This window comes from Augochlora pura, chromosome 7, assembly GCF_028453695.1.
Source record: "Augochlora pura isolate Apur16 chromosome 7, APUR_v2.2.1, whole genome shotgun sequence".
Taxonomy (NCBI): Eukaryota; Metazoa; Arthropoda; class Insecta; order Hymenoptera; family Halictidae; genus Augochlora; species Augochlora pura.
The window spans coordinates 35,805,783-35,831,868 of record NC_135778.1 but is presented as its reverse complement, the minus strand read 5'-3'; the positions used below and the strand labels follow the sequence as shown (position 1 = coordinate 35,831,868).

The window sequence follows — 26,086 nt, the reverse complement described above, 5'->3', positions numbered from 1 at the left end:
AAATGAAATATTATCTCTCGAGGATGAAAACTTTCCTCGACGCGTTAAATTACTTCGATAATTTTAAGCGACTCGGATTGAATGTGTGCGGAACGGAAGCAAAATTTGAACGTTTTGTATTCGCGTAGCATAATTTTAACGAACACGGTTAGACGCAATTTACGATGCCTTACGACATTCGAGAAAGTAAAACCTTAGATATACCTATAACCGTTACTGGTTTAAGATTGTACATAATCAGAAGCAAAAAGGGAGAGAATGGAAATGCCTTTGACTCGTACGAATAATTAGCATCGTATTATTTTTTAAGACTGACTTTCTCTGCGCCGAGAATTCGCCATACGTCCGTTTTTACGTCGATACCAACGTAACACGAAATTCCAACAAATCCAACGAACCATACCATTTATTACACCTTTCGTCGCATCCGCGAATCTCGGAAAGAACTATCGATACCGATTTCAAGTTCCACTGACTGGATACGTGTTACTAAACGTGTACAAGTTTGTTATTCAATAAATTATCCTTAGAAAAGCTGACCAACTATTTTGGATTAAACGCTCAGACCAGAAACATTTAATTATTGTCACGGTCCTCCTAATTACAAGTTTCGTTCATTTTTAATTTCAAGCATCGAGCATCGAGTCTCGAGCAATATATGCGCATAGAAAGCCCAACCTCCTGCAGTCTCTCACCGCAAACTGAATTTTCTGACAGTGTCGGCACTGTATGCGGTCTTTTATTATTAAAAAATCCAGTCTCGCATATTACAGTTTGATTCGATTTTTTGCGGGTTTCGAGCGACCATGCAGCGTCGATTGGACAGAGGAGAATCGGCTAGACTGGTTGTCAAATTACCGACAGAGTAAATTGACAGCCAGTAAATTGATGGCGATATTTCGAAGCTCGGTCGACGAGAGGTACAGCTCCAAACGGAATAATGGTGAAACGCTCAAACTGTTGACCGAATAGCGGCAATCGGCTACATAACCTTAACATTAAGATTTCAACGGAAGGGAACCGCTGTCGTTCATTTCTTCCATAGCGTCGGTAATTTTCCGAACAGCTTGGATGTTTTGCCACTGTACTGATTGGCGCTGAATTCCGCCGTTTGAAACTAGTCCCCTTTATCGTCATTTGTCAACGTACGATAATATAAATTGAAATATAGCTGAACGAATGCACTTGAATGTATTCGGAAGACCGTGATTTGAAAACATTTCGAATTAAATGATTCTCTTGTGCCTGCTGTTGCAATCCTCTTTTGGAAGAATCGTTCGCTGGGAAGACTAGCCGATTGGAAAACTGGTGAAAGTGGTGGAGAACGTATAAAACTGGAAAGTGGATAGCAGAATATATTTCGTCCTAGAGTAATTGTCTCAGCGCGTATTAGCCACTCGATGTCAATGTATTCCGCTCACTCGCAAAACATTCATCCCAAGTTATTTTTATTTTATTTGAAGCGCGATAAGCTTCGACCATTCATAGACAGGCTTCCGATCAAATTGATCCACACTTTGGTTCAGGTCCGGTTTCGGGATCGGGATAGGGACCGGGATCGGAATCGGAATTGGAATCGGAATCGTAGTCGGATTCATGTCCGTCACGCGAGGTAAATCCACGACGATTGACCTGCTGAAACCGGCTGCTTCTATTCGAACACGTTACTCGGTAAGGCACGTCTTGTTGTACAATGTATACCGTACGCAATGGTAAATGCCAAATGCTAAAATGCACGCGGAACAATGCGCCCGTGCATCTACGCGTTGACTACTCGAATGCACGATAAATTTTCCGGCGATTACCCGGAAAAATGCGTCAATCAGGTCGCCGTTCGGTCCTTAAACGCTACGTAATTGCAATAGATATGTTCCGTCCGTTTGACTTAAATAGAATTCGTTTCGTCGAAATTCGTTCAACGAGGTGACGAGGATAATAGATGATTCGCGGGATCGCCGAACGCGTTTCTACCATAGTCGTACACCGAGTTTGCCAGGTCGGTTTTTGCACCCTCGTCAGTCTCGTTCTCGTTTCGTAAATTAAACGTTACACAGATATTCTAGAGAGAGAGAACGATTCGTTGGTCAAATCTCGAGACTTTCAAGGAAGAAAGATCGAGTGCCCAAGCGTCCGTATCTCGCACGATGGATCGCATTAATAAACACTTGGAGGAGTCGTAATCACCGTTGACGACGATTCGAGTCGGCGCTGCCTCGGCAACCGAGATTCCAAGTAGATTTCGATGCGATTCGCGAACTAGTTGTGAAACTCGGCCACTCCGTCTGCCATTCCGTCGATCGCGGGACCCCGTAAGACGTAGGATATCCTAAATATATCGTAGAATATCGACGAGCTCGGTAATCAGCGTTCCGTAACGAAGGTACTACGACACGACTGAAATTGTCCCAGCGCTAGGAACAAGAGTGAAAAGCCGGAAAAGCTGAGTTCGTTGGGTTCGCTCGCGTTAATTTTCCTAGCAATTAGGCTCTAGCTGATTCTAGCTGTTCCGTTTTGGCCGTGTCCGTCGGCCCGGATAGACGTGCTTGCCGTTGCGTCTGCCTCGACTGTTGCGACAGCTGCGCCTCCTGCGAGGTGATGCAAAAGGGGACAGATTGCACCGCTCGACGATCTCGATCGGCTCGAAGCACTTGGAGGACATCGACGTAGTCGGGAGGCGGCGAGGCCGGCCGTGAAGCAGCCTGGAACTGCGACACGCCGTAAAGAACGCCTATGGACCTCCTCCAGATGTTGCGATGCCTATGATTCTCTTGTTCCAGTTGGTCTTCTCGTCTTCTGCACTGGGAAGATCCGCTCTCGGTCGAGTTGCTGTCCTCGCTGGTCCCAAGACCGGGGTCTCTGTCTTCGAAGACGGCCAGACTTGCCGCCGGACTAGCTTGTAGGCTCTTGACGCTTTGCGCGTTGCCTCCGGTGGTGCCACCGCTGGCTCCGCAGCCTCCGGTACCACCTTTACTGCCGCCGCCGCGGACGCCGCTACAGTGGTAGTACGAAGGCGAGAAGCTGGGATGAGGGATCGCGTACGATTGGCGAAGCTTCGAGGCCAGATTCCGATTGTCGTTGTCTTTGCCGTGCTCCTTGCCGTCGCCGCAGTTCGCGCCCGCGTCCGCGTCGTCGACCTCGCAAGAGGTGGGTCCGAACAAGGATAAGAGTACGGGCAAGAGGAACAGACCGTGCATGGCGCCGATGAATATCACGAGGAACACCATCTTGAAGAACACCATGAAGATGTAAGTGCCGGCCAAGACGAGCGCAATCAGACCAAGTATCGTGGACGTGGCGCCCTGAACTATCGGCAGGCCCAGGCTGTAGAGGCTCTCCCTGACCCTATCGTCCGGCGTTTTCTGTTTCGAGCTCATGTACGCGTAACAAATGTGAGCGGTGAAGTCGACGCTGAACCCTATACACATGATCAGATTGATCATGGAGATGCTGTCCAGATTGACGTCCCAGAGCGCCATATAGCCGGCCACCCCCAATTCGATCGAGATAATGCAAAAGGCGACCCAGAGGCAACAGAGGACGTTAGGTATGAAGACGAAGCTGATCAGCATCATGATCAGCGCGCCGAACACCATGCACTGGATGCTGGTGGGCTTGACCAGCTCGAACTGGTCGAAGAAAACGAAATACGGGTGAAACACGCTGGCGTTCAGCGGCGACTCGGCGCAGATTCGGCGGAGCTCCTTCACCATGTCCTTCTCTTGGTTGGTTCCGCTGACATTCACCGCCTGGATCAAGAATCTGCTCGCCACGATCCGCTCCTCGGACTCGTCGAATTTCACGTCGACGGAGAAGCTGTCCCTCGGCAGCATAGATTCCTTCAAGTTCTTCAAGAAGACGGTCTCGTTCCGGAGGTCGATGTCGCTGATCTTCGCGTAACCGAGGAAGGTTCGCAACCAGCTCTCCGTGTAGATCGGTGAGCTGCTGATATACCGGCTCGCCTCCAGAGACCTCGTCAAGTTTTCCACCTGCTGTTGAACGATCGGGTCGCTGTAGTCGTATTCGCCGCTCAGCACGACCTGCAACAGGATACAATTTCTTAAGTTCGGTCGTTCGACGATTCGCGTACACGTCGTCGTTGTCGCGGTTCGACGCGACAAACACGTGCGCGCGCACGCTGCAACCGTCGGCAAGGATCGACAACGATCACCTGTATTCTATACGGGAATTCTCTGAAGTAGTAGTCCTGTCGGTCGTAGAACACGATCGAGTAAGAGTCGTTTTTGGAGAGCTTGCGTCGGTCCAAGCCTTCCTGTAGGGTCGTCAGTCCGTAGAGCGCGCCGGCCAGATAGCAGGCGAATACCAGGATGACCAGGACTTTGATCGGCCGACAGTTGAGCGCGGTGGCCAGATAGTCGCGGAACCAGCTCATGCAGCCGTGTTCAGGGTTGTCGACCGGGTTGTACGGGTCGTCGTGATCGACGCCACCGGTGCACAGCGCTTTGTACAGCCAGGATCGGTGCGCTGGAAACGGAAAACGAAATCAATATGGAAATGCGACGAGGGAGAATGCGTCGAGCCAACGTTGTCGAATCCAAGTTGTTAAAAGTGTTATGTTACCAGGCCTGGCCGTTCGTTACGTTTCCATTCGATTACATTGAAACGGCATCGCAATGTCTCGCGACGCGCGACGGTCGTCGGTCGATTGCGAAGACAAGAACCGTGAAGCGGACCGGTGTCGCACGTCGCGCCGGAGAAAGTCCAGCGAACTACTTACGTAACGGTCAGTGATCTAACGAATTAACGACTCTGAAACGTAACATACGGCGTGCGAGCGTCTCGGCGTCTCAACTACTTCGGCGGCTCGCGGAGCGGCTGAGCGTCGGCTCATCCCAGCGCACCTTTTCGACGTAACGCGTACGTCACGTACGAAGTAGGTTCCCTCTGAAATCGAGCGGCAAACACGTGTTCTGGCTAAAGAGAAAGTCGAGCGCGCCCGCGGATCCCGATACCGAATGTTTCCCCAACGTCCTCTGCTTTCCTCGCTTTGCTTTCCTTTGCATTGCTTTGCTTGCCTCAGCGTTGTTTAACTTCGCCTCGCCTTCGCTTTGCTTTCTTTTCACCCTGTTTTGCTTTCGTTTGTTTTTGTCCGTTCGCTACGTAGCAGAGATCGCGTAAACGCGGACGATCGTTCGCGTAACCGAGCCCGACGCGGACCTGGTTCGAGCACCGAACCATGGAGTCCCCCGACACAGCTGCCCGAAAGATTTTCTTATTACGCTTATCCACGAAGAAGTTAACGTAGAAAGTAACCAGTCGAGGAAAATAAATGAAAGTTCAAATAAAAACACGTCGAATGATACGTTCCCGGCACGTGAAAGTATTCCGGGTAACGTCTTCTTTGCCTGCGAATGCCTTTCTTTTGCTTTTGCCTGCGCAGCGATAGGTGCGAGCGGACGAGCGGGCGGCTTCGGCGCCGAAGCAAGAAGCGCGCGCGCCCGAGCGTTTTCACATGCGTGTTACGTCTTAGGTCGGATGTGATAACCGGTCGAAGCGAAACGCGTGGCTCGCGTTTGCCGTGAAAATTCTTGGACGATGATTGCGCAACGACAGGAACGGGGAACGAAAACGGAAACAAGTATCGTCCGGTTCCACTCGAATGTTCTCTCTTTCGCTTTCGCGCACCCGATCGAATCGGCAGGGTTTCCCTCCTCGATCGTTGACTACAGTCGAAATAGCGAATTCGCGATCTCGGCGATCTCTCGGTGTTGCGTGGCCGGTAGCCGCTTTCCTCTCTCGCCACTCGCTGCTCGGAGCTCGCCACTCGAAGCTCGCCGTTCGTCGCTCGTCGCTCGCCGCTCGCCTCTCGCTTCTCGCCCCTCGTCGCCCAGTTTTCGCCCCTCTCGTAACGGATAGAAGATAGGCTAATTATTCGCGTAGATTCACGTTTCTCTGGAATGTTCCGCTCTACTTCCGCTTGTTTCCTTTTCTATTGCTTTCTTTCGTGTCTGCGATGCTCCGAGACGCTTCGAAACGCGCCGAAAATGGTCCACAGTTCGCTAAAATATGAACTTACAGGACTTGGAGAGCGGCTGCACTTTGCAGCAGACCAGGCTGTGTCGATTCTTCTGCTCGCAGTAGCCACTGATGGCCACGCATCCGGTGAAGAAGGTCAGATGAAAAATGAAAGTGAAGACCACCGCGAATCCTAAAAAGTATCAAGCGGACCGTGCAAGTCAGAAGATCGTTCGAATCGTTTCGGATCGGTGGGAACGGTTTCGTCCAACGACTTACCCGAGTAGATGCAAAAGATCTGCACCGAAGGGAACGGCGAGAGGATCCCAATGAAGAACGATATCATGTCGGTCAGAGAGGTGATCGTTATCGATACGGCTGCTTCGCTTAGCGTCGCGGCCATTCGTTCGGGTACCGGCTTCAGGATACTGGTCCGCCTCCAAGCCGCCAACATGACGAACGTGTCGTCGATTCCGATTCCTGCGAAAGATTTCGTTGATCGTCGTTAGCTCGCCTCATCGATCCTCGTCGATCGTATATACAGCGTAAAGATTTTCGGGATCGTCGATTACGATTTCGATTGCGATACGACCGAGCGGCCACCGGCGGATTCTCGTGGATTGCCGCGAAATCATCAACGACCGGACGGTGATTTACGTGAAAAGCGGAAGTCTCCTGGCTTTTCTCTTTGGTCGCGGTTGCCCGAGCACGCCGTCGATCAAATGCGCTTCGTTATCGATAATGATCGAGCAGCTGACCGAGTCCGAGCGTACCGCGCGTTGCGAAATCCCTCCCCCCGATTGTTTTGCGTCCGTCCGCCGGAGTCGCGGGCATCGCCGAGAGCCTTACTCACCGATCATGAGAAAAGGCGCGGCCAAGTTCAGGCCGATAAAGTCGACGCCGAGATAGATGCAGAGGCCGAAAGCCGCTACCGTGGCCATCGCGGCCGACACGTTGCCCAAAAGTCCCAGCCATGGTTTGCTGCGTACCCAGTCGGTCATCATGCAGGTCACCACGGAGAACAGGGCCATGAGAAGGAACGTGCTGGTGAAATAAGGCACGATCGTCTTCGTGTTCTCCTCGAGTTCGAGTTCCAGGGTCCGCGAGGCGAACCTCGCGGTGGCGATATGCTTAAACACGCCCTCCTCTTCGACCGTTTTCAGGGCGTCGAGGAACGCTTCCTCCCAAGCTGCTCCGCTGTTTCGAGAAGAAACACGATCGATAAGGAACCATTGGTTTGCGCCGCGGTGGCCACCGGTTTCGGTCCCGGGACAACTCACATGGCATCCTGACGAGCGTTGTCGACCGTGAGGAAATACGCCAGCTGCATCGACGGCACGGACTCCACCACCCGATCCTCGTTTATCACGCTCCCGCCAAAGTAAACGGGCAACAGGTGAAAGACCCAGGTGACTGGATTCAGCATCAACGGGAACGTCAGGTTCAGCTCCCTCTTCTCCACGTCCCTGGAAAATGCTATCGTCTAGTTACAAAGGAAGGTCGCCTCGCAAATTTGTCGATTTCGCGGTTTGTTTTTTTTTCTCCGTCGAACGCGACAACCCGGCCGAAACCTACTCCATGATGTAACGAAGATTCAGAATGTCGTTGGAGAAACATTCGTCCAGCCATCTGGCGCAGATCTGTTCGTAGGTGAATACTTCGCCTTCGTAGCTCGCCTTCGCAGTTCTGATGATTTTGTCCAGTTGCTGGAGCTCGTCGAACACCGCGGTCTTGAGCAGATTGTTGTCAGCGTCCTTCGAAGTGACGATCACGTGGCCGAAACGACCTGAAAATTGTTGCACGGGAGCTCAACGACCAAACGGTGGAAAAAGACGCGAGAATCGACTCGATAGGAGGAAACGCGGGAAAGGAGGTGCGGAGGAAGCCGAAAGACGGGCCGTGCCCTCTGCGCTTTCTCTTTGAACCGTAAACACGAAGAGAGTCGCTCGTCGCTTACGTAAATATTCGGAGCCTGGTGTAATTTCGATTGCGATAACGAGCCGGGTGGCAAGGTTATTCGAGGAAGTTGACGTTTACGAGTCGATACGTGATTTCGACGGAGTCTTGGGTAGGCGTTGAAGAGCGCGGAGAAACGGCGAGTCCCCCGCGTGGTTCGAGATCCGAAAGACTCACCTGGCCTCGTGATGCGACCCAGGTTGAACCGGTGGCTGTAATTGACCTTGAAGTACTGCTCGACGATCGCTCGCTCCATTTTGCTCGGTCCGTTCGTCGGCGAGAAGAGGTACTCGGGATCGATCTCGTAATGAATCCTCTGGTAGCCGGTGAAGCAAATGAAGGCTACCAGGACCGGGATCACCACGAAGTAGCCGGGGTGGTGACCAACCACGAGGCCCAGCTTGTGGAACGCTCGGTTCAGGAACTCGTCCACGCAGGTCAAATTCTTCCACATCTGCGAACAAGTCGAATCCCGGATTAGATAGTATTCCACCGAACGAACCGACTATGGATCTAATCGCGATTCAAAGCCAGTAATCGACGTCACGCGACTTTTCAAGCGACGAGAATCTCTCTCTCTCTCTCTTTCTCGTTATTGCCGGAAGTCCTAGGAAATTACAGATGCGAGACAAATAGATTAAAAAGCGAGCCCCGTTTCAACTGTATCCGAGGAAAAGGGAAAACGGACGTAGCGCAACAGGAAGCAAGATCGATTTCTTTTGCGCCTCCGCTTGGTCGTTACCATGTCGGTGAAAAGAAAACAAAGGGAGATACGGGATAGGCTATTCGAAATCGAAACGACTGGCAACGCGACGCGACAAAGGTGGTGGCGACGTTGGCGACTACCATTGTTTGTGACCGTCCGCGACGGTTGATGACGGCCCGGTGACGGTCGGTGACGGCCAGTGACAGCCAAAACGAAAGACGGAAGGAACGGAGACGGTATTGTGTTCGCAGCAAATGACACGGGCCCGCGCGGTGCACGACTCCGCGCGATTCACGATTCAGGCACGTCGCTCTTCAAATAGCACGCTCGCAATTAGTTTAACGACGTAGACATCCGTCCGTCGAGTCGTCCGTCCTCAACGTTCTCGGTCAACCGATGTTCGCCGAACGAGCGGCCAGAAACGAATACGGACGTCGGTCTTGACCCGGATCTTTTCGAAACAATGGACACGGCGTTTGGGATACCGACGCCGCGGAATGGCGCGGCGAGAAGTTTGCGGAAGGTTTGCCGATTGGTAATTGCCGGATCGCTAAAACCGCCGGCGAATTTCCGCGGGATATCGATCGCGTCTCGTGATTAAGGACTGTTCCGCGAAGGCGAAGGCGAAGGCGAACAAACCCACGTGACATTAGACGCGGGCTCGAGCCAGAGACGCGAGGAGGCGAGCAACCGTTCACCGTTGATCCCACTCGATCGAAGCGCGCGTTGTTCGATCGATATCGGTCCTTTGTTTTTTTTCCAACGAGAAACATCATCCTTCCGAGGTCGTGATTCGGAAGGAATCAACGGAACAACGTGCGCGCGTGCTCGCGTGGACCTAAACGCAATCGCAAGCGGTTCCAGATTAGCAGGAAACTCGGAAGGAGCGGTAGACGATAAGTTTCGGGCGCGAACGCGCAAGCGAACGACTTTCTAAAAGCGTTTGCGTTCGATTTCGAGTTTCGGGTACTCGCGCGCGACACAACGGACAGGGAACGGAGAGCCTGGGACACCAGGCACGAGGCGCGCGACGATGATTCGCGGGCCGGTCGTCGCGCGGACCTCACGGGGACCGAGATCTTTCTCCATCGCGGAGAAAGTAAGCGGCCATTGGGTAACAGAGGTGCTCGCGCTCGTCAGCTCGGCGGCGCGCCGCGCGGCACCCGCGTCGACTACGCGCGCCTTATTCGATCTCGGGCGATTGAATAACGTTCGCGTAACACGTTCGACGGGCTCTTTTATTCGCCTTTTGTCCGCGACCGTACAAATTCGTAACAAGCTCGGCTCGAGTAACCATTCCGACGGACACAATTAAAAGTCGATGTTACACAATACGCGTAACAATAAAGTCGCGAACGTATCAACGGGGATCTTCCCGGTTACATCGTTCCGTACAGAATTCATCCTGCGCGTTCGTCATCCCCTCTCCACGTTATCCTAATTATCGGAGATTCCTGAACGATTTCATATTCGGCCGCAACACGAACGAGCAGAGTTGTTTCGCGCGAACTCGTCCGTTTTGCCGAACAACGATGGGAACGGGCCGAGAAATTACGACAGAACCGTCGTATGATTCCGGTCGCGTGGCCGGTCATACGCGTCGGCAGGAATATCAACCGGTTAATTTCACTCGAGGCGAGGCGGTCCTTGTCCTCGAAACTCGAAAACCGTCGCGTCTAAAACCGGCGCGTTTGCCCTTCTCGGTCGGAAAAAGCCGCGAGTCGGGAAAGACCGCGACGTGTTTCGGGGACGAGAGACGCGTCCCCTCGACGACCACGCGGAATTTCTCTTCCGACGAGCACGTGGGAACGGAAGCGAGCTATTAACTGCTTTGGATCGCAGCTAAAGAGCCGCGCGACCGCCCACGACGAAAGTGCAGCGCAAAAATCACGAAATAGGATAATTCTCGGTGCTTTCACGGCGTGCTTTCGCTCCGACGCGCTCGCTCGCGTTTACGCTTCTTCCACCGCTGCTTGTTGCCATACTTGCGCAAGATCTTACGTTTTAAGAAGGAAAACTTTGAAGTATCGCCGAGGCTAGGCGAGGCGAGACGGGGCGGGACGGGGCCGAGGGTTAGACGGGGAGAGGACTGCGTGTTCGAAAGGAATAAAAACACGAGAAAAAAATTCGATGGAAGGTTGTTTGTCGCGTTCCAAGATTTTTACCGCGCTCGAGACACCAAGGAAAACTGCGTCGACTCCGGCGGTCCGTTGCAAAATCACCGGCTCAGGTTGATCGACGTTACGGTTTCTCTACCCTGCCGCGGTTCGAACCGAGCCACTTTGAACAGCTTCCGGGCAACGTAGACGTTGTCCACGACGAATCGCTTCTCGCTCATCTGCCGCGCTGATCGATCGCGAGAGTCCGCGACCCGACCTGATCCGACTTCGAATTCGAGTTGAATACGCGCGTAGCCGAGCGCGCTTTGCATCGACCTCGCGCGAAACGAAAGTAAACGCGACGGTGACCGTTGGCCAATCATCTCCACGCGCACGGAACAGTCGGAACGTAATTTTGTCGTTGGACGAATGACGAAAGAGCAGCTGTGCGCGGCGCGCGTGCCTCTTTCAAAATCGAAGAAAAGGAGAAGAGGGTATCCGGTCTCGAACGGCCCGCGACGGAATCGTTAGGTTCGTCGTGCCGAGAAACGGCGGACAGGCTGCAACGGGCTTGTCCGTCTCGATGGAAATGAAAAAGAATCGACGCCGTGGTTTTGGTCGCTTCTGGTTAAGTCCGCTCGATAAAACGAACGATCGCTGCCGGCGCGGCTAACTGTTACGACTCTCCCGCGCCATAAAACCAATGCACCGTAAAAATCCCTATTCCCCCCCGTCGAGCATCAATTTCCTTATCGGCCCCTTGCGAAATTCATTCGGCGAACCGATTTCTTTCTCCGCGAGGATCCGACGAGAACAGAGCAAACAATTTCCATTTCCGTTCACGATTTGCGCAAGCTTCCTCTTATTTGTCCCGAGGCGATACGAAGCGGGCCGCGGGTCGGGCAACGCGGACGACGCGAACGGGGCCGCGAGAAATCATAATCGCGGTGCGTTACGCCTTGTATTTTACAGCTCACATTTTGTACCTCGCGTCTCGTGAACGAAGAAAACGCTTTCGAAAACGATTCGCGCGGACGCGAACAGTGAATCGGAACTTGTAAATGTAACCGTGAAACAGACACTTCGAAGCCAACGTTCGATCGACGATCGACAGGCATAGGTTGTTTTCAGAAATCGTCACGCGACAGCCTTGTTCCGATTTTTCCACGGCTGACCCATTGGATTTTGCAACGCTCGCCACCACTGTACGAGCACAGATCCAAGGGGGAAAAAAGGGCACGCGAATGCATAATTTCCTTTGGACGACGCGTCGCCGCGTGCCGCGTCGCGTCTATCTTTCCGAGATGCGTGGCCGAGGTCGCGCGACGCACCACGCGTCTCTCGATCGGCGATCCGTGGATCGCGGTACGGCCGTTATCGTCCCGATCCGCGATAAATCGGATAAACGTCGAATCGATTGGCGACGCGCGGCGTCGGGTATTCGCGATTGGTCGATCGGGGCGCGCTTCGAAACTTGGCGGAAACGCTTGTTCGCGTAACGGTTAACGGGCGGCGGGCAGTAGGCAGCCGGGCAACGATGGAAAAATAATGAAATAATAGTTATGCCGCCTGTTGTTGCGCAAGCTGCGAGTCTCGGTGAAAGCGCGTTAAGGAAAAAAAAGAGCAACAATTTCTAGAGACTCGTCGTGAATCGACGACTTTTCCGTTTCACCGTAAAAAGCGTTAGCGTCTCGAATCGATCATCGTTCGTGGAAATAATTTTACTTGGATGAGAATTCTCGCTGCGTTACGATCGTTCGTTAGAAATTCTGCATATTAGGTTGCACGCGGCGTGCAGTTACGGCACTATGCGACGCGGACGAAACAATTCGGTGGAATAGAACATGGTTCGCCGAAGTTTCTCCGATCGTTCGCGTGTACGCTTCGCGCCTTGCTAAATTCAATTTGATTTAAAAACCAACGAAGATGGTGGAAGCGCAAAATCGGTGTGAAATGAAGACTCGTAACTCTTTCGTTGGCATTATCCTGTAATATCCTGCGGTCTACAGTCCACGGTTTACGGTCTACAGCCTACGATATAGGGCCTACGGATCACTGATTCAACTTCTCTTGACGTCACTGGGAATCGCGCAACGTGACCGTACTGCCGATGGTTTTTCGATCGCTTTTGAGTCGCCGATCTCTCGATCTTGACCGATATCTTTGTCAATTCTCCACCTTTTCTACGGGCAGAGGTTGCCGATACTATTACGTAAAAATTTTGCTGGAATCTTCGAGTTCGAACGTTAACGACACAAAATATCATTTTTACACGGCCCGTAGAAGCTATCAAATATGCAATATTAAATATTACGGCATCCTCTGTCTCTCGTTCTCGTTTCATTCGCGATTCCTATCACGTTTTCCATGGTCCGCGAACGAACGTGCAGAGAACGCAAAACGCACGCGATTGCGAGCGAACCGGTCGATTCTTGGACGCGTTCTGTCGTGACGCGTCGCGTCGAAATGATCGATAGATCGTTGTAGACTCTAGACTGTGAATTATCGCCTCGCCTCCTTCAGCCGCGGGGCCCCGAGTTTCCCAATTTGTAGCAAAATACTCGCCGATTTACACGTAGATCCTTGTTTCGCTCGAGTCGCCGAATCGTTGTTGCTCGGCCATTTTATATTAAGTTGGTGCATATGAATAATATATACTATTTAGCCTGTGTGAATACTATATACTATTTAGCCCGTAAAAACTGTCCTGAATGGACAAAATTTTAAAATAGTCAAAGTCGCTTGGCGAAAGATCCACATTTTATAAAATTTTATATTTTACTTCAGTTATTGATTTTTCAGTTATTTTATATTTTACTTCAGTTATATTTTACTTCGGTTATTTTACTATAGTTTACTGATCCGAAAAATCAGAATTTCTCGAAGACAGACACCTATGAATTAAACTCGCGTTGGGAAAAGTGTATTGAAACAAATGGGGCACATTTTGATTAACTCAACAGCTTCTGAAAAATGATATGCAGTTTTATATACTCGCGTAAAAATCCGATATTTCATACGCGCCAACCTAATACAATACTTTGATACTTTGCGCAGCGATTTGCATTTCCAACAACGTTCGAAAAACTTTCTACCAATTTTCGTCTTTCCCTCGGAATTAACGAGCGCGGCTGAAATTCGCTGAAACTTACGTGGAAGCAATCGTAGGTAATGGTTTTTACGGTGTCCTTTTAAAACGATCGAGGGACGAACGGTTCTATTGGCGCGCTTCGTTGTGAAAGCTACCGGTCGGTCGATTTTGCTCGTGAGCCGCGTTAAACGGACCAGTTACCTTCGAATAACCGGCCGACGAATCGCGGCACCGGCAACGATTTCGCTAACGATTCCAGTAACGCTTCTCGGTCTTATCGAACGATTTCGAATAAATCGCCTGTGATTGATCGGTTACCGGGAGCTCGAATGCTCGATTACTTTCGGAGTCGAACGATTACAGCGACGGCAAACGATTCGTTTCGACGGTCGATTTTGACACGGGCGATTTTGACGGTCGATTTCGACTCGGGCGATTTTGACTCGGGCGATCGGAACGGAATGGAAGATATGTCGGCCATAACGGCGGACCCGTCGACAACGAGATACGCGAATTCCCCTCTGCACCGAGGTCAACGGTTTGTTATGGGAACGATGATGTTCCGAGAGGGTAGAAACATCGACTCGAGACGCGGCGCGGCAGTTGATTGACCAGAGGCTGCGCCAGCAATCGCAGCGCAACGCAACGCGTCGGTCGTAGCAAAGCGAACATTCGCAATCAATCGCGTAATCGCGACATGCAAGATAGAAGCGAAGAAACGTGGAAATAGAGAAATGTACAGCGTAACTTCGGGACGATAACAAGAACAGCCGAGTGCGTCGAAACTAATGAGAACAAATGATACGTCGGCGCATTAACCGGTGTGCCGAGCCGCGTCTCGTTCGATCGTTCACGACCGCAGAGGCCGGACCGAAAAGCGAAACCCGGCGAAGGCGAAGGCGAAGGCAATAGGCGAAGGGGCCCGAATCGTTCAGTTGATTCCGTCGGACGATTTAAACATCGTCGAACCACTTGACGAAATCTCGCGTCAACTCTTTGAACGGTCGCGGAACAACCGCTCTCGCAGTAGGCGTAACGTCATTCGGTAATCCGGAGGAAACGATCGCCGCTAGTTTCGCGGCGCGACGATTCGTCAAGAATTCTTTTCGGTGAAAGTGACACGGAACGGTTTCAAAAGAATTCCCAAGAGATCTAAAACTTTCTTCGATCCGTCAATTTCTCAATCGTGTCTGGAATGGCGACACCTGTCGCTCTATGATCATTTACATTTCAAGGAATGTTCTGAACGCGATTCGTACGTCAGCTGTTGCGCTATATCAAGCGGCAACTTACGGAAAAGGGCGAAAGGAAAAGTTCGCGCCTTAAGGAAATTTAAGCAGTCCTTCTCCCTCTCTTTCTTTCCAGTGATACACACACGCATTAGAGAGAGAGAGGGGGAGAGAAAAAGAGAGAGAGAGAGAGAGAGCTGACCCCGTTAAATTGTTTGTTTGCCGTACAAAACTGCTCTTTAAGACGGTCGAGGATACTTGTTGCGCACGCGTTCCGTGAAACTACCTCGATAAGCGATCTACGAGGAATCGAAAGTTCAGAAAACGAAGAAATAAAACCGGAGAATGGGAGCAGGAAAACGTAGTCGGAACGATTACGTGGCTGATGCGAACTGCGGACAGTATCGGTCTTGTAATTTCTAAATTTAATCACGACATTGAACGATACCAATTCGAGTAATTTCGTTCACAGCTTCCCGAAATTCCCCCTATTTCCGTATCCCGCGGTTCGCATCAGCCGTGAACGCTGGCATCGTCGACCAGCAATCGCTTTATCATCGTCTCGATCGGTACCGTTCGTTCCATCGATCGAATCCTTCGCGATTCACTGTACGAAATCAACTCTTCTACGTGCAGACGCGTATGACCCTATTGCATTGCGTAACACGGTCGTCTCGATATTCTTCGGATACCATTTTGATATCGTTTCGATAGTAATCCTTTCGACGTCGACGATATTCAAGTCGGCACCTACGAGACCGAACTACGACTACGATAGAGATAGTCCCCCGCGAGTGTTGATCAAATATATAATCGAGCTCTTTTGTTCGCAGCGACGGCACTTCGACACCTGACTTGGCAAACCGATATGCAAAAACTGCGATGGTTAAACACGCTCGGTTCGTCACCGTCTACGGCGGTGTAGCCCTACGCGAGGCGCGTTAAAAGTTCGCAACGCGATCCTCCCTGGTCTCGAATAACTCGAAACAATCGGGACTCGTGTTTCAGCGCGGTCCTGTCCAAGTCTGCGAACTAGTCACCGTTTAACCGGGCCTCGAAGACTCGCGGCGATGCACGTGTACGTACGTGCGGCACGCACACGATTCCTTCTTATCGTCGAAATCGGGAGGGATCCGGAAGGGAAGACCGAGAATCGCAAAATGCGGGCGCGCCTCGTCCAGATGCTAGAGCCCTTTGGTCCACTCGTTTCTAAATCGACGGGCTCTCTAACCTTGGTTCGTCGAATCTTCTTTTCCAAGTTTACTATATTCAGCCTCCACGCGGGTCGTCTTTGTCGTAGAGAGCCTCGTTGTCGTTCTCGGTATTCCTTCCGTTGCTGTTCATCTGCACCACAATGTGCCCGGGCATCGACGAGTCATCGTCGACGATACAATCAACCAACAAAAGTGTCGCGAACGGGACCGTGTTTGAGCAGTGGCGCGGTGAAATGCTCGATTCGAACTGTGCGCCGATACACACGCTACTAGCCGCGAGCCGTCGGAGACTCTCGTGAGAGTTGCGAGTCCACTACTCGCGAGCCAGGACACGCGCCTCTCGCCACCACTCTCGGTCTCTTCGGTCTTCGCTCGCACCCTCTCTCCACGCTCTTGCCGCATTGTTCCTTTCGGCTTGTCGCGCGTGTCTTCCCCGGCCGAGAATTTCATATTCTTGTACTTTCGCAATTCGTCCATCGGACGCGAGGCTGGCTGAAATTTGAAACAGAACCGTATCAACGTTACGCTTCGAATCGTGTACGACAGTTTGCGGACGATGCTCGACGCGTCTCTCGCCGGCAAACTTGTTTCATTTTGGAGATAAACAGAGAGATAGACTATTGGAAAGAGAGAGAGAGAGGGGGGAAGGGCGTGTAAAAGGAAAATCAAATCGGAGATTTCGCGGATCCAATTCACGGAGCAATATACGTAACGCGCGACGACGATCCACAATCCGCTATTCGCTATCCATGCGGTAGACGGAAGCAATGAACGTCGCTGCGCTTATCTCGTTTGATACTTCCTTCCCAGCTTACGCGTGTTCGTATAACAGCGTAAGCTGACTTTCTACGCGTTCAGAGACTGTAGGAGCCATGTACATGGTCGAGCACGACGCGCGCGACGGCCGCTGAAACGAACCTTTACCGCCGGACAAGCGCGTCGCGTTGTTCTCGCAAGGTCGATTCGTAAAATCGTATACCATTTCGCAAACGCGCGCATTCGATCGGCGAATCGGTCGCGCATCCTACGTATCTCTCGCATTTTCCCGCGGGGGACTTAGACGAGCGGCGCGATAAGACCGGGGCCACGCAATGCCTGCGATACTGCGCGTATGCAATTTACGTAACGGAACTTGCGGGACACGTATGCGCAACCCACAACCTGTAACCCGTAACTCGGAGCGAAATTGCGATCGAACAGTATTGCAAGCGACGTGCGACAAGCGACGGCCGACGAACGATGGGCGACGAACGCAGGCCACGACTAGATTGATTAATGCTCATCAAGTTCGTTCCACCGGCTCGTTCTGGAACTTTCGTTCGCAAAGGGGAAAAAGTCCGCTCTAGGCGAAGTCGCGTTTCGACTTTCGACGGGCTTTTGCGACGCGATCGGCATCGATCGATCACCCGGGTGATCGCGATCGAGTCACGGCCGGGGTCGCGTCCGTCGGATAATGACGCGGCGGAAGACTAAAGTAATTCTCTGCTAAACAAAGGGGGAATTCCATGCCCGAAAGAATGACGGGAACCCCGCTTCGCGACGATGGTCACGAAGGCCGTGAATTTCGAATCGTGTCGACGATCAAACCGCAACGAAGAACGCGGCCCGATCGCGAACAATATCGCCGTGTTCGTCTCGGCTACGATTGCGCGAGGTTCGTTACCGCTGCTCGCCGTGTTGCAAGTCGCGAGGATTGAATAAATGCCCCCTTCCTACGGGAGCGATTTATTCGAATTTCATGTGTATTTTGCGAATTTTCACGAGGTCAATTTACGGTTCATGGTTCAGGATTGATGGCGCACGGCGCGAAGCCGTGCTGCTCGAGTAGACTCGCGACGAGAAGGGAAGCTTGCACCAGCATCGGCTTGGCGAGAGAGAACCGCGCCGGTGATCGCCTCCGAGAGTCTCGCGACTGAGACAATTTGCTCTCGTTTCCTTTCATTCTTTGGTCAAGTTTCACTGATTCGGGTAAAAGTCCGCGTCCGCTGATTGCGATCTCAATCCGGGCCGGCGGTGACCGAGCACGGCGCTGTTCGCTCGAACAGCTTCGCGCGCTCCGGTCCCTACCGGGAACGGGAACTGGGTCGTTCCTAGTCGACACCTAGGGTCGCAGAATCTCGAGAAGCTGCCAAAGTCGGGCGAAGCAAAATATTATGAAATCGATTAGAAATCTCTGATCGCGAACGCGTCGAGTCCGCGGACTAGCGACTCGCGAGACTTCGAAACCGCAACTTTCTCTCCCTGTCGGTTACAATGATTTTCCACGTGCATCGTGCATCGCGCATCGTGCCTCGACCAAGTCACGCGAATCCCCACAACTTTCTCGACAAATCGACGGAAATCCGAGGATAACGAAACATTGTGCCTACGCCGCGAAACGTCCCGTACGCATCGTCTCGACGAGTAGCGCTGCTGCTGGTCGCGTTGATCGCAGATCGACCGCTTTACAAACGTTTCGCGAATGAATCCGTGCTAACGCGTTCGCGACGCGGCAAGTGGAACGCTATGAAACGCAATTAAATACGGCGCGAGCCCGGATAGCGACAACGGTGGCAATGATCTTGCCAAGGCTGCAAGATGAAGCACGTTCGTCGCGGGGGTCGCTCGCGATCGGACGATGAACGATGCTATGGAACGGTCAAGATGCTTCGAAACGATCCAACGATTGGATCCCCTTGCAACGTTCGCGTTCGATTCTTTCTAGTCCGCATGGTTTCTATGTCAACCGATCGCAAAGTCTGGACGACACTCGTCGAGAATAATACCGACGAATGTGAGCTACTTTTCCATCGAACTATCGTCGACCGTCTCATTCGATTCGAAACGAGGTGGTGCAGTGAAACGACCAAGCATAGTCGATTGTTAAAATTGTTTTCTTTCTTAGGCCGATAACAATGTGATCGAACGGATGTTGATGTCATCGTGGGTCCATCTCCCGGTGGAGACCGATCCACGCACACCACGCGCACCACGAGACCCACGCGTACGTGTATAATACGCTGAGGGTGGAGCGGAGTGGAGCGAAATGTAGTAGAGCAACTGCAGAGTGGCAGAGTGTAGAGCACGCGTCTACCCGTAAATATGTTCCGTTTAAGGCTGATGGCTAGATTGTTCGTAGTTGACTACGGGCTCTCTCGTATCAGGCCAGTTACCTCGAGTTACGCGTACATCGAGCTCGAGCTCGGTTCCGAAGCAAGCTCGAGCTCGTGGAACTGTAATCGGACACGTTTACATCGTCTGCCGACTGATTGCCAATTCAACGACCCCCGCGACCCGACATTTGCGCCGACACATCTCCTCGAAAAAGTTGCGTCGCTCGCCGCCGTTCCTTCGGAATTTCTCGAACCCTGTCTTATATTTCTATTCTCGTTTTATTCCACTTCTCTCTTTTTTCCCTCTCGCACGATTCCACGAAGACATAGTTTTGGGGAGACTTGTGACCATCGTGAACACGTTTTCGTTCGCCACCTCCGGTGGCTTTCGTGCGCGGATCCCTGAAAGCACGATACCTTCGCGACCAATGCGTTTCGTGCTCGAACATCGGTGAAATCGGGACGCGTCGACGCGATGGGTAAGACAAGATTCACAGGTATGCCCGAAATCGGAAATAGATACGGCGACGCCTGCGCTTCTCGTTCACCTACTTTTACCCCCTTTAACGGTAGAGAACGAGACGGCTGCGTTTGCGAACATTCACCCGGCGTATACAATGTAGACGTTCCTCTATATCGCGTACAATATCAATCTGCGTGCGACGCCGCGATCTACGTTTATCCGTCTAAAGTTGTACTTGTAAATCTACGTTTATGCCAATCGTATGCAGTATACAGTGATTGCATTAATCACGCGTCCTTCTCTCGTAACTAAAAAGCGCTTCGAATGCCAACATAACGTTCGTAGGAATTCATCTGTCGCCCGTTGACGGGATGATCATTTTATACGATGGCCGTTGGACAAAAGTTGATTGGTGCGTGTATGTCCGTTGCTTGTGAAAGAAATCTCGAACACAGGATCGAGAGCAAGACATAACAGAAATAAAGAAACGGACGAAATATCTGATCGAACGCATAACAGGTGTTACGATAGAAAGGGATGCTAGTTCACCGGTTCGAACTTGACGAAGATGTTCGCGTCACACACTTTCGTAGGACGAACTCGCTTGTACATCGTGCTGGATCGAAATGAATTTGAAACAGAGGGCAGGCCAATAGAGAGACGAACGTTCTACGCATGCGGCCACCGATAACCTACTCCTGTCGCAAGAAACGCGGATTATCTGCCCGTGGTCGCAGAAAAATAGTCGATTAGGGCTCCCGGTTACGCTTCCGTTTCGTTCCGTACTTTAGAATCGCCTGTCGTACGTCTCACGCAAGTGCGATTAGCGAGGTGACGTTGCTCAGGTGGAAACCAGTGAGGGTGAGTTTGGCGAGATGCTAGCCAGAATCCATTACGTTCGACGATTCGCACCAGTCGCGCGCTCTCTCGCTGTTATCGCCGAGGGATAGGAAGGATAAACAGAGAGAAAGAGAAAGGGAGAGAGACGCAGCGTGTGTTAACGTTTTAACAGAAGCAGAAACGAAACCAGAAAGCAGCGAACCTCGTGGCAAGTCAAATTTGGTGTCGCAATCGATTCAACGAGTCGAACAAATTACACGAATAATAGCAATTGAAATCTAGACTGGCCAATGTCACGAGTAAAAGGCTAATACCTAAGACGATTCCGTGAGGAGCCTCGATACCGTTTGTACGACCGTTCCGCGTTGATCGTTTCTTCCTAGAGACCTCGGACAGTGTCTGGATCTCTCCGGATATTTGGGAAGTAAACAAGCCAATAATCGGTCAAAGGAATCTAAAGAAAAGTCAAGCATGTTAAAAGAGATACGACCGGCAGCGTCCTTCGACGTTCTCCCGTTCCGATTCGAGTCGATTCCGGGGTTCAGGAGTAGGCCGAAATCAGAAAATTTCCCTAGCGACTATCCAAAGATATCTCACAGGCTTTCGAATAATACGGCAAAGGGATTATGTAGCAGAGTAGCCGGTGAGAGAGGATGCATACGGGAGCGGTGTCGTTGAACCGGATTCATTCTGGTTGTTCGGCTCGGTGTCGGTGTCATCGTCGCCGGCATTGTCGTTGGCGACATCGAGGCCGCGATAACCGGATCGAGGGGATCTGGCTCGAATCGAAATCTGTCATAAAATCCAGGAAATCCATTACAAAATGTTGGCCGAAATGGTTCGGCTGTCCTACCAGCATCGAGCATTTTATTGCTACGTGATCCTCAGCGTCTGGATATTCCTGCTCGTTGCCGGTAATCTGAATATTCCTTTACACTCTACAAATTCGCTTTATTTCTCATTCTGTTTATATTTAAATTCTAGCTATTCGTTTATGTTGCTGCAAAATTCTGTATGGCACTGCATACCGCACGCGTATGCGTTCACCCGCGATAGACCTAGAACGTTGCTTACCTTGATAAAAAAAATAAACAATCGTTCAAACTCCGTGTCTTATCGCTCATATTGTGCGCTTCGTGTATCGTACCATAATATGAACGTGTAGCGCTACGCTATGCATTACGCCGAGCATACGATACGACATACGACTAGTTTCCATTGTTGTCAGTTTTCTTGACCCTGCTTTTCAGACTTTGCTGCATTTTGTGCTTTCCGAGACAAATTTTGTTTTCTATTTGTTGGAACGGCGCGCGTACGCAGATGCTGTACGAACGTGTATACGCGTCAAATTCAAAAATTCAAAGTCAAAAAATTGTATTCTCAAAATTTTCCAGGTATGTACAAATACGTTGGTATAGACGAGAAGAGTTCTGTACAAACGAGAATCCTGGGGAACGACGTTTCCGTTAGAGAGTATCCTAGAAATTTGAAAGCTGACGTAAAAACCAAGAAGATATTCCGATTTTGCAATCCACCCAATGAAATTGTTACAGAATCAGAAGGTACCGAGAACTACTCTACGCAGACTTGATAATTGCTCCGATTACCATGTATTATTCTATCCTCCGTTGTTCTCCTAGGAAAATTGGATGGAAATCTAACGCTGAGCGGTGTTTTGGTATTTATACGGCACGGAGACAGAGGCCCGTTGGGTCATGTTCGAAATATAAGTATAGTAAACTGCGGCGGAGACTTTGCTTCTACCTCCGAATTGGAAACCGTCTATCAAAACTATGTCAACTTCCTTCAAAACATCTCCAGCTATTCCAGAACGGCATGGGCACAATTCCTAGGACCCTTCCATGGTTTTCCTATGTTGCCAGCCAACTCCAAGGACTGCAGAATCGGCCAATTGACCACTCTGGGCGTATCTCAACTCCTGAAAACAGGAATCGTTCTTAGAAATGCTTATTATCATAAACTTAATTTGGGGAACGGTACGATATCCGGCAGAGACGTGGTCGTATACAGCACCAGGTATCGTAGGACTGTTCAAAGCGCCGTTGCATTGTTGTACGCGCTCTTAGAGACCGACGGCTTCCAGAATCTTGCCAAGATCAGCATGCAGGAGAGTCAAAGCTACGCATTTTGTAATACCGACTGCGCGTGTCCTGCGGCAGAGAAATATTTCAAACAGCATGTCAAGGTAAAGTTAGATCATTTCGGCCGGTTTCAATGTCCAAAGCACGTGTATCGTTGGCTCCCGATAAGACGATTAACCGGACGATTACCTGAAATGGTTTCAGGAAATGTCCGATCATCTAAAGTCTCATCCGGCGGTTGCGGAACTAATAAGACAAGCGTCGAACGCGGTCTTCGAAATACCGGATCAGGCACAGATGATGGATCCCAACACGTTGAAGGACGCATTGTTGACCTACGTTTGCCATGGAGCTTCTTTACCTTGCGTGGACTTAGAGGCGCAGCGAAGCTGCGTCAAGACCGAACACGTAACAGGGCTGTTCGCCTACAGCGAATGGGAGTCGAAGCAAGTGGCTAAAAGCAGCAATCGTCGAAAATACGGGTTACTAAGGGCGTACGGGCTTCTTCGGAACATAGTATCGTACATGTTACGCATTATATCCGAGGCGAAGCCGAAGATTGTCTTATACTCGGGACACGACAAAACTCTTGAGTACTTGGCAACCGCTCTCGGCATCTTCTCCGACAAATTGGCCACGCCCCATTACGCTTCTCGTTTCGTGATCGAGGTTTATCGCATCAATTCAAGAAACGTGAATCATGTAGCCAGTGATTTTTATTTCCGCGTAATAGTCAATGGAAAAGACTTTACGCAAAAGATACCGTTCTGTAAGAACGCCAATTTCTACAGTGCTAGTTACACGGAGCGATCGGATACCGACAGAGTTCGTAAAGATTCGAAATTGTGCCCGATCGAAACCATCATTCGCCAACTTCACGACGATTATTTTGCTCCGTTCAACGCGACCAACTTCAAAGACGCGTGCAGCAGTCGTAAACGCGGCTAATTCGAACGAAAGTACATACGATAACGATACGTTGTACGACGTACAACATACGGCATACAGCATACGATATACGATACCGAAGTCGATATCAGAACGGTGGCCGCACTTCCATCGACCAGGGCTATCGACAAATCGTTGTATTCCATTTGCACGGTCGAATCAATATTCCAGAATACTGCAACAATTATCAACGTAATAACCGGACTGCGGATTTTATGCTTTTACAATAGAAAATTACTTTCACTCTATTAACATCGTTCAAAAAAAATTTGTATCCCGCACAAAAGATCCGCAGTCTAGTAATAACAAATATATGCATGAAAACGTTTCAATTTCAAATGTATGCACCGATTCGAATTGACAAACTGTGAGAAATTGTATCGGTACATTACGGAATGTTTTCGCGAATGATTTAATCGTTCTCCGACGGTCTTCTTCTCGAGTTCTTCCGCGTGTCGATTTCGAATTTGAAATTGCTGTGACCTTGAACGGGGACGAGTAGCAAATTTGTACGTTCTACGATATTTTACAAAGAAAGTATTAGAAACCTTCGAAAGATTCCTTCGAACTGGACTGTAGATATTTATGCATTCTACTTTCTGATTTCGACACACTTGAATTCAGAAGAAATCCGACCAGTCGAACACAAATATTCGATAAACGTTCGACCAGCAACAATTTTCGAAACACAAAACCGTACTCTGGAAGTGCATAAAGTCTACAGTCTAGTAGTAATTGTAACGAACCACGAAATTACCAAAACGATAGGAACGAGTTAATATTTAAACTATTAAGATAAGATTTGCACCGTTTTAGACTGTAATTATAAACAAATAACAAAAGAGAAGCCTTATATTCTTAGGTTACGTTTATCAAAATCGAACGTAGCTTTAAATACATGCAATTTATTGTATGATATCGATGCTATACAAGGTGTCCTGAAATACACGATGCAATTTGACAATGAGAAACAACGAAACAGCTTTCTTCGGATTGTATTTGATATTTTATGACACTCTGTATGGGAGCTAGACGATTGCCATATATAATATTTTATCACTCACCTTGTTGTAAATATGTAAATACCATCGAGTATTCGTCAACGATGATCGGATTTTTCAAACATCGGCGAGAGAATCGTAATTAAGTAATGCTTAAGAAAGTGTACGAAACCATAGAATCCTGTATATCTTGCTATCTTCGTTAACCGTAATCGTACCGGTTTTAGTATTGCTTTAAACTCGATCTACTTTCTTTTCCAGTGTCAAAGTAATTTGCACTCTACCAAAACAGACCTGACCAGAATCCTTTTAAAAAACAATCCTGCTATCATGTTGTTGGTCCACGCGGGTCCACGACCTACGTCTGGTGGACTCGATCGGACTCCGGGACTCATCGTCGTACTCGATCAGACTGTCGGAATCGGAGTCGGGTAACTTCGGAAGCGTTCGGACCTACACTTACGGCTTACATTGTTGTATGCCGGATAGTCTACCTGTAGGATCCACCCGATGTAACAAATTTACTAGAGATGATGTCAAAACGAGACGTTTAGATTCACGAAAAAAATTAATTCGAAACATTGCAAGGTTTTGAAACTCTCAAAACACGGAATACTTATTCTTTTCAATCTTCCTTTTTTTTTTAAGGAAGGGCTATCTGTATGGGCAAATTCTTTTCTGTTAAAATCGAATTATTTATTGAATGTATGTAGGTGGACAAGAATTAAAGGTAGTTACAATTGAATATGTTCTCGATATAAACAATTGTTATGGATCGATGACGTAGTACCGATTAAAATCACTCTATAGACTAAACATAAACTCAATCGGATTAAATAAATAAAAATAAGTTCGTATCGTGTGATCGCAATGTCTTCGTAAGTTGTTTATATGGGCACAGATTGTTGTGTTCCCAGATTTCAAGAGTTTCCAATCACACAAATGGCACGTAGTTTCGTATTCCGAGAACTTTGCCCTTCTATTTTCTATTTTAGTTTTACTATCTTGTTTAAATATACAAACATACCGAAACAATACGAATTTGATTGATTCTTGCCTTACTAGTTTCATAAAAAGTCATTGCATAGAGTTTATTCACGTTATAAAAACTTACAGTTCAATAATAAATAAATACTAGACACTTATTGTATTATAGCATAGTTGACAAGGCACAGGTTCACATCCTTGATAGGCTTAACAAAGTACAATTACATATAACTAATATCTATCGAACCTTTGGTAAAACTTGGTATATGAGCACAGTTATTTAGCACTAAAGTTCTAGTCTTTTCCGGGTCGTTGAAAATTGTAGTAGCAACTCTTAAAAAGCACACAATGTGGTAATCGGTGACAAGTGCTCGACGCGTATCCC

At 49.7% G+C, this 26,086-nt stretch overlaps 2 protein-coding genes across 3 annotated transcripts; one reads left to right on the top strand and one right to left on the bottom strand.

Moving 5' to 3' along the window:
• Window positions 1-1,363: 1,363 nt before the first annotated feature.
• Ptr (patched domain-containing protein) lies at window positions 1,364-16,542 on the bottom strand. 2 transcript variants are annotated; one of them, XM_078186704.1, is made up of 9 exons: window positions 16,286-16,542; window positions 8,107-8,383; window positions 7,549-7,759; window positions 7,254-7,439; window positions 6,827-7,170; window positions 6,253-6,453; window positions 6,035-6,166; window positions 4,169-4,482; window positions 1,364-4,037 (listed from the first exon to the last, which is right to left on the bottom strand). In XM_078186704.1, exons 2-9 carry the CDS (start codon window positions 8,381-8,383, stop codon window positions 2,481-2,483), a joined length of 3,222 nt encoding a protein of 1,073 aa, XP_078042830.1. In that variant the 5' UTR covers window positions 16,286-16,542; the 3' UTR covers window positions 1,364-2,480. The 2 variants fall into 2 exon arrangements, with proteins under 2 accessions (XP_078042830.1, XP_078042829.1); XM_078186703.1 differs by lacking the exon at window positions 16,286-16,542 and adding an exon at window positions 8,776-8,879.
• Window positions 16,543-20,510: 3,968 nt separating this feature from the next.
• LOC144473893 (2-phosphoxylose phosphatase 1) lies at window positions 20,511-24,784 on the top strand. Its single transcript, XM_078188271.1, has 4 exons — window positions 20,511-21,577; window positions 22,058-22,225; window positions 22,304-22,869; window positions 22,970-24,784. The coding sequence occupies exons 1-4, from the start codon at window positions 21,487-21,489 to the stop codon at window positions 23,711-23,713; spliced, it is 1,569 nt and encodes a 522-aa protein (XP_078044397.1). The 5' UTR covers window positions 20,511-21,486; the 3' UTR covers window positions 23,714-24,784.
• Window positions 24,785-26,086: the final 1,302 nt, after the last annotated feature.

Coding starts and splice junctions, on each gene's coding strand:
- Ptr (XM_078186703.1), bottom strand. Junction 7,171..7,253: donor AACGCTCGTCAGGATGCCAT/GTGAGTTGTCCC, acceptor TTCTCGAAACAG/CGGAGCAGCTTGGGAGGAAG. Junction 6,454..6,826: donor CGCGCCTTTTCTCATGATCG/GTGAGTAAGGCT, acceptor AATCTTTCGCAG/GAATCGGAATCGACGACACG.
- LOC144473893 (XM_078188271.1), top strand. CDS start 21,487: ATGTTGGCCGAAATGGTTCGGCTGTCCTACCAGCATCGAGCATTTTAT. Junction 21,578..22,057: donor GATATTCCTGCTCGTTGCCG/GTAATCTGAATA, acceptor AAAATTTTCCAG/GTATGTACAAATACGTTGGT. Junction 22,226..22,303: donor AATTGTTACAGAATCAGAAG/GTACCGAGAACT, acceptor TTGTTCTCCTAG/GAAAATTGGATGGAAATCTA.